Source organism: Ranitomeya variabilis, chromosome 1 (assembly GCF_051348905.1).
Source record: "Ranitomeya variabilis isolate aRanVar5 chromosome 1, aRanVar5.hap1, whole genome shotgun sequence".
Taxonomy (NCBI): Eukaryota; Metazoa; Chordata; class Amphibia; order Anura; family Dendrobatidae; genus Ranitomeya; species Ranitomeya variabilis.
The window spans coordinates 722605709-722618497 of record NC_135232.1 but is presented as its reverse complement, the minus strand read 5'-3'; the positions used below and the strand labels follow the sequence as shown (position 1 = coordinate 722618497).

General features: G+C 47.0%; 2 protein-coding genes across 2 annotated transcripts in view; both read right to left on the bottom strand.

Annotated features, from left to right (window-relative positions):
- The window catches only part of LOC143798623 (protein kinase C theta type-like), a 1028586-nt gene that overhangs the window by 868614 nt on the left and 147183 nt on the right, over positions 1 to 12789 (bottom strand). The gene's annotated exons all lie outside the window — the stretch shown is intronic.
- KCNK13 (potassium two pore domain channel subfamily K member 13) overlaps positions 1061 to 12789 on the bottom strand; it is a 118119-nt gene continuing 106390 nt past the window's right edge. Inside the window, exon 2 of the mRNA XM_077249222.1 lies at positions 1061 to 2072. Within this exon, the coding sequence (XP_077105337.1) occupies positions 1180 to 2072 (893 nt within the window). The 3' untranslated portion in view covers positions 1061 to 1179. The remainder of the gene's footprint in view (positions 2073 to 12789) is intronic.

Genomic DNA, 12789 nt, shown 5'->3' with positions numbered 1-12789 from the left:
TTTATACTCCAGAGCTGCACTCACTAATCTGCTGGTAGAGTCACTATGTACATACATTACATTACTGATCCTGAGTTACATCCTGTTTTATACTCCAGAGCTGCACTCACTATTCTGTTAGTGCCTTAACTGTGTATATACATTACATTACTGATGTATAATGTATATATACAGTGACTGCACCAGGAGAATAGTGAGTGCAGCTCTGGAGTATAATACAAGATGTAACTCAAGATCAGTACAGGATCGGTAATGTAATGTGCACAGTGACTGCACCAGCAGAATAATGAGCGTAGCTCTGGAGTATAATGCAGGTGGTAAATTCAGGATCAGTAATGTAATGTATGTACACAGTGACTGCACCAGCAAATTACTGAGAGCAGCTCTGGAGTATAATACAGGATGTAACTCAGGACTAGTACATGATTGGTAATGTAATGTATGTACACAGTGACGGCACCAGCAGAATAATGAGTGCAGCTCTTGGGTATAGTACAAGATGTAACTCAGGATCAGTAATGTAATGTATGTACGCAGTGACTGCACCAGCAGAATAGTGAGTGCAGATCTGGAGTATAATACAGGAGGTAACTCAGGATCAGTAATGTAATGTATGTACACAGTGACTGCACCAGCAGAATAGTGAGTGCAGCTCTGGGGTATAATACAGGATGTAACTCAGGATCAGTAATGTAATGTATGTACACGGTGACTGCACCAGCAAAATAGTGAGTGCAGCTCTGGGGTATAATACAGGATGTAACTCAGGATCAGTAATGTAATGTATGTACACGGTGACTGCACCAGCAGAATAGTGAGTGCGGCTCTGGGGTATAATACAGGATGTATCTCCGGATCAGTAATGTAATGTATGTACACAGTGACTGCACCAGCAGAATAGTGAGTGCAGCTCTGGAGTATAATACAGGATGTAACTCAGGATCAGTAATGTAATGTATGTACACAGTGACTCCACCAGCAGAATAGTGAGTGCAGCTCTGGAGTATAATACAGGATGTTACTCAGGATCAGTAATGTATGTACACAGTGACGGCACCAGCAGAATAATAAGTGCAGCTCTGGGGTATAATACAGGATGTAACTCAGGACCAGTGCTGTCACATATTCATGAATTCTTTGTCTCACATTCATACTTAGTATCATTGCCATGAAGAACATTCACCTGTCCACACTAGTTTCTGCAAGTCTGTTATTCATAATTGCTAATGCCCCCACTCCTCCTGAAAAGCCATTGTGCCTGGAGCTTGTGCCAATTTGCCGGGGGTAGCCGTTAGCCGTCTCCGACAGCTGTTTCTGCATGATGGCTAAGGAGACCTTATTAGAGGCCAAGAAGTCTTTCATGGAGATCATCTCCCCGGACATTCTCCTGCCGTCAGTCTCGCTCTCGTAGACGCCGTCTGTTTCTATGGATATGTTGCGCCTCGTCCGTACATTTCCCGGCATCACCACATTCCGCTTTGTCCTACATAATTTTCTTTGGCATTTCTGGCAGCAGCGACATTCCAGTTTTTTTAATATCCAGTTGACGCACTGTTTAATGACTATGGAGATGACGTTGAATAAAGAGTAAATGCAGCAGACCCCCATGAAGATGAAGATAAAGTTGCCGCATCGGTAAAGTCCTTGGTTCTCATATTTGGCTTTCTGGCTACTAACCATATCCCCAAATCCTATAGTGCTGAAGGCAACAAAGCAAAAGTAGAGGGAGTCAAAGTATCCCCACCCTTCCATGGGCGAGAACATGGCGGAGGCACAGCAAGATATAATGATGGATGCCAGGCATAATATAAGCATCACATAATAGACTGAGGGCTTCCATCCAGACAGACTGTCCACCTCGGAGGTACCTGAGGCCCGACGCGTTTCGGTGGGAATGCCGTCCTTCCTCCTAAGCTGCCTCTCGTGGCAGGATTTCATTACGTAAGCTATGACCGTAATTAGACGCTCCAAGAAAAGGTTAAAAAACAAGATGGTGGCAGCGCAACCGATCAGGCCATAGAAAATCAGGAAAATCTTGCCGGTAATGGTGGCCGGAGTTGTCATGCCAAACCCTGCAACAGAAGCAGAAAAGATGTCAGGAATTTGATGTCAGCACCACATACAGAACAGAGGAGATGATGTCAGCGCTACATACAGAACAGAGGAGAAGACGTCAGCGCCAAATAGAGAACAGAGGAGATGATGTCAGCGCCACATACAGAACAGAGGAGATGATGTCAGCACCACATACAGAACAGAGGAGATGTCAGCGTCACATAGAGATCAGAGGAGAAGATATCAGCGCCACATACAGAACAGAGAAGATGATGTCAGCGTCACATAGAGATCAGAGAAGAAGATGTCAGCGCCACATACAGAACAGAGATGATGTCAGCACCACATACAGAGGAGATGTCAGCGCCACATGCAGAACAGAGGAGAAGATTTCAGCGCCACATACAGAACAGAGGAGATGATGTCAGCACCACATACAGAACAGAGGAGATGTCAGCGCCACAGACTGAACAGAGGAGATGATGTCAGCGTCACATACAGAACAGAGGAGATGTCAGCGCCACAGACTGAACAGAGGAGATGATGTCAGCGTCACATACAGAACAGAGGAGATGTCAGCGCCACATACAGATCAGAGGAGATGATGCCAGCGCCACAAACAGAACAGAGGAGATGATGCCAGCGTCACATACAGAATAGAGGAGATGATGTCAGCGTCACATACAGAATAGAGGAGATGATGTCAGCACTACATACAGAACAGAGGAGATGTCAGCGCCACATACAGATCAGAGGAGATGATGTCAGCGTCACATACAGAACAGATGTGATGATGTCAGCGCCACATACAGAACAGAGGAGATGATGTCAGCACTACATACAGAACAGAGGAAATGATGTCAGCGTCACAGACCGAACAGAGGAGATGATGTCAGCGTCACATACAGAACAGAGGAGATGTCAGCGCCACATACAGATCAGAGGAGATGATGCCAGCGCCACAAACAGAACAGAGGAGATGATGCCAGCGTCACATACAGAATAGAGGAGATGATGCCAGCGCCACATACAGAACAGAGGAGATGTCAGAGGTGAATTCTTTGTCAAAAAATATCTTTTCAGGAAGTAGGATCAAACAAAATAATGAGGGTTTTGGCCCATTATTGGTGGATCAGATTTAATGATGGGAGTCAGGCCCAATGTTGGGGGGAAAAGAACAAGTGATAGGGGATCAGACTCAATAATGGTGGTCCAAGGCCAATTATGGCAGATCAGATGCAATGATAGTGTTCAGACCCAATGATGGGTGATAAGGTTAAATTACTGGGGTTTTGGTACTATGTTAAGGGATTAAGCATAATCATGGGGTTCAGTTTTAATGATGGCCATTCAGGCCACTGATGGGGGGTTCAGAACAGGTGACCCCAGTTATCACACACTAACCCGCATCACTATCATGTCTATGTAAGAGGTCCAAATATGATTTTGTCTTGACCCCCCTTTAAAAGCACCACATTAACTCTGTGTCCATCCCTGTAGCCAATCAGAAGGTTCTCTACAAGGAGGAGAATGAGGAGAGAGACAATGGCGCACAAAGGACGCTACGGTGAAGTGTCCTTGAATTTCCGGAATCATTAGCTTCTATTCTGTCGTAAATTAGAAAATGAATGAGAATCCAGCAAAAAAACGAAATACAATGTTTAACTCTTTGGTGAAAGGTAACACCTAAAATCTGATTTTGCATCAATCAATCTGACACTTTGACATGAAGGATTTGGTGAACTTCAGAGCCGGATCCTGCAGATGCTCTAGGACCCACGGCTAGATGAGCCTATCAGACTATGGTGGGCTCTACGGGTTCAATGTTTCTTGGAGGTTGTTGATGCCTGTTGGATCCCTGTGTACCAAGAACCATGTGTCGTCTCCAGGGCCGGACTGGCCATCTGGCAATTCTGGCAAATGCCAGAAGTGCCTGTCTGGTTGTGGGCTGCCTTGTCTGCTAAGTTGTTAACAGAATCGCATACCTCCCAACTTGTGAAGATGGGAAAGAGGGACAAAGTTTGCTTCGCGTGCCGCGGCAAATTTTAGGCCACGCCTCTGACCACACCCATTCATAACTAGCCACACCCATATCCATGTCCCAACCACACCCATTTAGCACTGCTGATCACACTGTTTCATAAAGAATAATTATAAACAAAAAAATATGGCCACACAGTGCTCCATACTGTACAATGGCCACACATGCTGCTCCATACTGTATAATGGCCCCACATGATGCTCCATACTGTATATTGGCCCCACATGATGCTCCATACTGTATAATGGCCACACATGATGTTCCATACTGTATGCTGGCCACACCTGATGCTCAATACTGTATAATGGCCCCCCATGATGCTCAATACTGTATAATGGCCACACATGATGCTCCATACTGTATAATGGCCACACAGTGCTCCATACTGTATAATGGCCCCACATGATGCTCCATACTGTATAATGGCCCCACATGATGCTCCATACTGTATAATGGCCACACATGATGCTCCATACTGTACAATGGCCACACATGATGCTCCATACTGTATAATGGCCAAACATGATGCTCAATACTGTATAATGGCCCCACATGATGCTCAATACTGTATAATGGCCCCACATGATGCTCAATACTGTACAATGGCCCCACATGATGCTCCATACTGTATATTGGCTGCACATGATGCTCCATACTGTATAATGGCCACACATGATGCTCCATACTGTATAATGGCCCCACATGATGCTCCATACTGTATAATGGCCACACATGATGCTCAATACTGTATAATGGCCCCCCATGTTGCTCAATACTGTATAATGGCCCCACATGATGCTCCATACTGTATAATGTCCACACAGTGCTCCATACTGTATAATGGCCCCACATGATGCTCCATACTGTATAATGGCCCCACATGATGCTCCATACTGTATAATGGCCAAACATGATGCTCAATACTGTATAATGGCCCCACATGATGCTCAATACTGTATAATGGCCCCACATGATGCTCAATACTGTACAATGGCCCCACATGATGCTCCATACTGTATATTGGCTGCACATGATGCTCCATACTGTATAATGGCCACACATGATGCTCCATACTGTATAATGGCCACACATGATGCTCAATACTGTATAATGGCCCCCCATGTTGCTCAATACTGTATAATGGCCCCACATGATGCTCCATACTGTATAATGTCCACACAGTGCTCCATACTGTATAATGGCCCCACATGATGCTCCATACTGTATAATGGCCCCACATGATGCTCCATACTGTATAATGGCCACACATGATGCTCCATACTGTATAATGGCCACACAGTGCTCCATACTGTATAATGGCCCCACATGATGCTCCATACTGTATAATGGCCACACATGATGCTCAATACTGTATAATGGCCCCCCATGATGCTCAATACTGTATAATGGCCCCACATGATGCTCCATACCGTACAATGGCCCCACATGATGCTCCATACTGTATATTGGCTGTTATGGACCTGGTGGTTAGGTGCACCAGGAATGACCTGATAGTTAAACACGGAATCAGGACGAGCTCTGGGGAAATGGGAACTCTGCTGACCGCAAACCCTACTCCTATCAACACAACTAGAAACAGCCGTGGAGCGTGCCTGACTCTGCCTAGACGCCTCTTCACAGTCTAAGAGCTAACTACCCCTAAAGAAAGGAAACAAAGCCTTACTTGCCTCAGAGAAATTTCCCCAAAGGTAAAAGCAGCCCCCCCACAAGTATTGACTGTGAGATAAGAGGAAATCACAAACACAGGATGAAATGGGTTTTAGCAAAGAGAGGCCAGTCTAACTAAACAGATTGAGGATAGAAAAGGGATCTTTGCGGTCAACACAAAAAGCTACAAAAAACACGCAGAGTGTGCAAAAAATGCCCCTGCACCGACTCACGATGTGGTGGAGCCACTCTGTACCCCCAGAGCTTCCAGCTAGCCAGGTAGTTTCATGATAGCAAGCTGGACAAGAACTTGGCAAGAAAAACCATATGTAACAAATGAACAAGCAGGAACTTAGCTTGTGCTGGAGTAGACAGGTCCTCAGAAAGATCCAGGAGAGATCTGAACCAGTACTAGAACATTGACAGCTGGCATGGAGTAACGATCTGAGTGGAGTTAAATAGAGAATCAGCCTAGCCCCAAACTAGGGCAGCTGGAGAAGGAATCTCAGAACCAGCAGCTCCACTCACAGCCACCAGAGGGAGTCCACGGACATAACTCACCGAAGTACCATTCATGACCACAGGAGGGAGCTCGAGAACGGAATTCACAACAGTACCCCCCCTTGAGGAGTGGTCACCGAACCCTCACCAGAGCCCCCAGGCCGATCAGGACGAGCCAAATGAAAGGCACGAACTAAATCGGCAGCATGGACATCAGAGGCAACAACCCAGGAATTATCCTCCTGACCATAGCCCTTCCATTTGACCAAGTACTGAAGTTTTCGTCTCGAAATACGAGAATCCAAAATCTTCTCCACCACATACTCCAACTCCCCCTCGACCAACACCGGAGCAGGAGGATCAACGGAGGGAACCATAGGCGCCACATATCTCTGCAGCAACGACCTATGGAACACATTATGGATGGCAAAAGAAGCAGGAAGGGCCAAACGAAATGATACAGGATTAAGAATTTCAGAAATCTTATAAGGACCAATGAAACGAGGCTTAAACTTAGGAGAAGAAACCTTCATAGGAACATAACGAGATGATAACCAAACCAAATCCCCAACACGAAGTCGGGGACCAACACGGCGACAGCGGTTAGCGAAACGTTGAGCCTTCTCTTGGGACAAGGTCAAATTGTCCACCACATGAGTCCAAATTTGTTGCAACCTGTCAACCACAGAATCCACACCAGGACAGTCCGAAGGCTCAACCTGCCCTGAAGAAAAACGAGGATGAAAACCAGAATTACAAAAAAAAGGTGAAACCAAAGTAGCCGAACTGGCCCGATTATTAAGGGCGAACTCAGCTAATGGCAAGAAGGGTACCCAATCATCCTGATCCGCAGAAACAAAGCATCTCAGATAAGTTTCCAAAGTCTGATTGGTTCGTTCGGTTTGGCCATTTGTCTGAGGATGGAAAGCCGAAGAAAAAGACAAATTAATGCCCATCTTAGAACAAAAGGACCGCCAAAACCTTGAAACAAACTGGGAACCTCTGTCAGACACGATGTTCTCCGGAATGCCATGCAAACGAACCACATGTTGGAAAAATAATGGAACCAAATCAGAGGAAGAAGGCAATTTAGGCAAGGGTACCAAATGGACCATTTTAGAGAAGCGATCGCAAACCACCCAGATGACCAACATCCTTTGAGAAACAGGAAGATCTGAAATAAAATCCATGGAAACATGCGTCCAAGGCCTTTTCGGGACCGGCAAGGGCAAAAGTAACCCACTGGCACGAGAACAGCAGGGCTTAGCCCGAGCACAAGTCCCACAAGACTGCACAAAAGAACACACATCCCGCGACAAGGAAGGCCACCAAAAGGACCTAGCCACCAAATCTCTGGTACCAAAAATCCCAGGATGACCAGCCAACACCGAACAATGAACCTCAGAGATAACACTATTAGTCCATCTATCAGGGACAAACAGTTTCTCCGCTGGACAACGGTCAGGTCTATCAGCCTGGAACTCCTGCAGCACCCGCCGCAAATCAGGGGAGATGGCAGACAGAACTACCCCCTCTCTGAGAATACCAGCCGGCTCAGGAACCCCAGGAGAATCAGGCACAAAACTCCTTGAAAGGGCATCAGCCTTCACATTCTTAGAACCCGGAAGGTACGAAACCACAGTATTGAAACGGGAGAAAAACAGCGACCAACGAGCCTGTCTAGGATTCAACCGCTTAGCAGACTCGAGATAAGTCAGATTCTTGTGATCTGTCAAGACCACCACGCGATGCTTGGCTCCTTCAAGCCAATGTCGCCACTCCTCGAATGCCCACTTCATAGCCAACAACTCCCGATTGCCAACATCATAATTACGCTCAGCAGGCGAAAACTTTCTTGAAAAGAAAGCACATGGCTTCATTACAGAGCAATCAGAACTTCTCTGAGACAAAACAGCCCCTGCTCCAATTTCAGAAGCATCAGCCTCGACCTGAAAAGGGAGCGAAACATCTGGCTGACACAACACAGGAGCCGAAGAGAAACGACGTTTCAACTCCTGAAAAGCCTCAACGGCCGCAGAGGACCAATTCACCACATCAGCATCCTTCTTGGTCAAATCAGTCAATGGTTTAACAACACTAGAAAAATTAGCGATGAAGCGACGGTAAAAATTGGCAAAGCCCAGAAATTTCTGAAGGCTCTTCACAGATGTAGGCCGAGTCCAATCATAAATAGCTTGGACTTTAACAGGATCCATCTCGATAGTAGAAGGGGAAAAAATTAAGCCCAAAAAGGAAACCTTCTGAACTCCAAAGAGACACTTAGATCCCTTTACAAACAAGGAATTAGCACGAAGGACCTGGAACACCATTCTGACCTGCTTCACATGGGACTCCCAATCATCCGAAAAGACCAAAATATCATCCAAATATATGATCATGAATCTATCCAGATACTTTCGGAAGATGTCATGCATAAAGGACTGAAACACAGAGGGAGCATTAGAAAGGCCGAATGGCATCACCAGGTACTCAAAATGGCCCTCGGGCGTATTAAATGCTGTTTTCCATTCATCGCCCTGTTTAATACGCACGAGATTATACGCCCCTCGAAGGTCTATCTTGGTGAACCAACTAGCCCCCTTAATCCGAGCAAATAAATCAGACAGTAGAGGCAAAGGGTACTGAAATTTGACCGTGCTTTTATTAAGAAGGCGGTAATCTATACAAGGTCTCAGAGAACCATCCTTCTTGGCCACAAAAAAGAACCCTGCTCCCAATGGTGACGACGACGGGTGAATATGCCCTTTCTCCAAGGACTCCTTTATATAACTCCGCATAGCGGCGTGTTCTGGCACAGACAAATTGAAAAATCGTCCCTTAGGGAACTTGCTACCAGGAATCAAATTAATAGCACAATCACAATCCCTATGAGGAGGTAGGGTACTAGACTTGGGCTCATCAAATACATCCCGGTAATCCGACAAAAACTCAGGGACTTCAGAAGGAGTGGAGGAAGAAATTGACAATAATGAAACATCCCCATGTACCCCTTGACACCCCCAACTGGACACCGACATTGATTTCCAATCCAATTCTGGATTATGGACCTGCAGCCATGGCAAACCCAACACGACCACATCATGCAGATTATGCAACACCAAAAAGCGAATATCCTCCTGATGCGCAGGAGCCATGCACATAGTCAACTGGGTCCAGTACTGAGGCTTATTCTTGGCCAAAGGCGTAGCATCAATTCCCCTCAAAGGAATGGGATGCTGCAAGGGCTCCAAGAAAAAACCACAGCGCCTGGCAAACTCCAAGTCCATCAAATTCAAAGCAGCGCCTGAATCCACAAATGCCATAACAGAATAGGATGACAAAGAGCAAATCAGAGTAACGGACAGAAGAAATTTAGGCTGTACAGTACCAATGGTGACGGACCTAGCGAACCGCTTAGTGCGCTTAGGACAATCAGAGATAGCATGAGTGGAGTCACCACAGTAAAAACACAGCCCCTTCTGACGTCTATGTTCTTGCCGTTCAGCTCTGGTCAAAGTCCTATCACATTGCATAGGCTCAAGCCTCTGCTCAGAGGATACCGCCAAATGGTGCACAGTTTTGCGCTCACGTAAGCGCCGATCGATCTGTATGGCCAAGGACATTGATTCATTCAGACCAGCAGGCGTGGGGGGCCCCACCATAACATCCTTAAGGGCTTCAGAAAGACCCTTTCTGAAAATTGCTGCCAGGGCACACTCATTCCACTGAGTAAGCACAGACCACTTTCTGAACTTCTGGCAATATACCTCCGCTTCATCCTGACCCTGACACAAAGCCAGCAAAATTTTCTCTGCCTGATCCACAGAATTCGGTTCATCATAAAGCAAACCCAGCGCCAGAAAAAACGCATCTACATTACGCAATGCAGGATCTCCTGGCGCCAGGGCGAATGCCCAGTCTTGAGGGTCGCCACGCAACAAAGAAATAATGATTCTTACTTGCTGAATAGGGTCACCAGAAGAGCGGGGTTTCAGAGCAAGAAACAGTTTACAATTGTTTTTGAAATTCTGAAATTTAGATCTATCCCCAGAGAACAAATCAGGAATTGGAATTCTAGGCTCCAACATAGGATTCTGAACTACATAATCTTGAATGTTTTGTACCCTTGCAGCGAGTTGATCTACACTAGAGGACAAACCTTGAATGTCCATATCCACACCTAAGTTCTGAACCACCCAGAGTTTAAGGGGAAAAGAAAGGCAAAACACACTGCAGAGAAAAAAAAAAATGGTCTCAGAACTTCTCTTTTCCCTCTATTGAGATGCATTAACACTTTGTGGGCCAGCTGTACTGTTATGGACCTGGTGGTTAGGTGCACCAGGAATGACCTGATAGTTAAACACGGAATCAGGACGAGCTCTGGGGAAATGGGAACTCTGCTGACCGCAAACCCTACTCCTATCAACACAACTAGAAACAGCCGTGGAGCGTGCCTGACTCTGCCTAGACGCCTCTTCACAGCTTAAGAGCTAACTACCCCTAAAGAAAGGAAACAAAGCCTTACTTGCCTCAGATAAATTTCCCCAAAGGTAAAAGCAGCCCCCCCACAAGTATTGACTGTGAGATAAGAGGAAATCACAAACACAGGATGAAATAGGTTTTAGCAAAGAGAGGCCAGTCTAACTAAACAGATTGAGGATAGAAAAGGGATCTTTGCGGTCAACACAAAAAGCTACAAAAACCACGCAGAGTGTGCAAAAAATACCCCCGCACCGACTCACGATGCGGTGGAGCCACTCTGTACCCCCAGAGCTTCCAGCTAGCCAGGTAGTTTCATGATAGCAAGCTGGACAAGAACTTAGCAAGAAAAACCATATGTAACAAATGAACAAGCAGGAACTTAGCTTGTGCTGGAGTAGACAGGTCCTCAGAAAGATCCAGGAGAGATCTGAACCAGTACTAGAACATTGACAGCTGGCATGGAGTAACGATCTGAGTGGAGTTAAATAGAGAATCAGCCTAGCCCCAAACGAGGGCAGCTGGAGAAGGAATCTCAGAACCAGCAGCTCCACTCACAGCCACCAGAGGGAGTCAGCAGACAGAACTCACCGAAGTACCATTCATGACCACAGGAGGGAGCTCGAGAATGGAATTCACAACAATTGGCTGCACATGATGCTCCATACTGTATAATGGCCACACATGATGCTCAATACTGTATAATGGCCCCACATGATGCTCCATACTGTATAATGGCCACACAGTGCTCCATACTGTATAATGGCCCCACATGATGTTCCATACTGTATAATGGCCCCACATGATGCTCCATACTGTATAATGGCCACACATGATGCTCCATACTGTATAATGGCTGCACATGATGCTCCATACTGTATAATGACTGCACATAATGCTCCATACTGTATAATGGCCACACATGATGCTCCATACTGTATAATGGCCACACATGATGCTCCATACTGTATAAAGGCCACACATGATGCTCCATACTGTATAATGGCCACACATGATGCTCCATACTGTATAATGACCACACATGATGCTCTATACTGTATATTGGCAGCACATGATACTTCGTACCATATAATGGCCACACATAGCTACTCCTACACACGCGGCTGCGCTCCGTACACACGCGCTCCGCTCCATACACCTCGTACACGCGGCTCCGCTCCATACACCTTGTACACACGTGCTCCGCTCCGTACACCTCGTACACACATGGCTCTGCTCCGTACACCTCGTACACACACGGCTCCGCTCTGTACACCTCGTACACACACGGCTCCTCTCCATGCACCTCGTACACATTCAGCTCCGCTCCATACACCTCGTACACACGCGGCTCCGCTCTGTACACCTCGTACACACACGGCTCCTCTCCATGCACCTCGTACACATTCAGCTCCGCTCCATACACCTCGTACACACGCGGCTCCGCTCCGTACACCTCGTAGACACGCGGCTCCGCTCCATACAGCTCGTACACACACGCGCTCCGCTCCGTACACCTCGTACACACACGCGCTCCGCTCCATACAGCTCGTACACACACGCGCTCCGCTCCGTACACCTCGTACACACACGGCTCCGCTCCGTACACCTCGTACACACACGGCTCTGCTCTGTACACCTCGTACACACACGCGCTCCGCTCCGTACACCTCGTACACACACGGCTCCGCTCCGTACACCTCGTACATACACGGCTCCGCTCTGTACACCTCGTACACACACGGCTCCTCTCCATACACCTCGTACACACACGCGCTCCGCTCCGTACACCTCATACACACACGCGCTCCGCTCCATACACCTCGTACACACACGGCTCCGCTCCATACACCTCGTACACACACGGCTCCGCTCCGTACACCTCGTACACACATGGCTCCACTCTGTACACCTCGTACACACATGCGCTCCGCTCCATACACCTCGTACACATACGCTCCGCTCCGTACACCTCGTACACACACGGCTCCGCTCCGTACACCTCGTACACACATGCGCTCCGCTCCGTACACCTCGTACACACA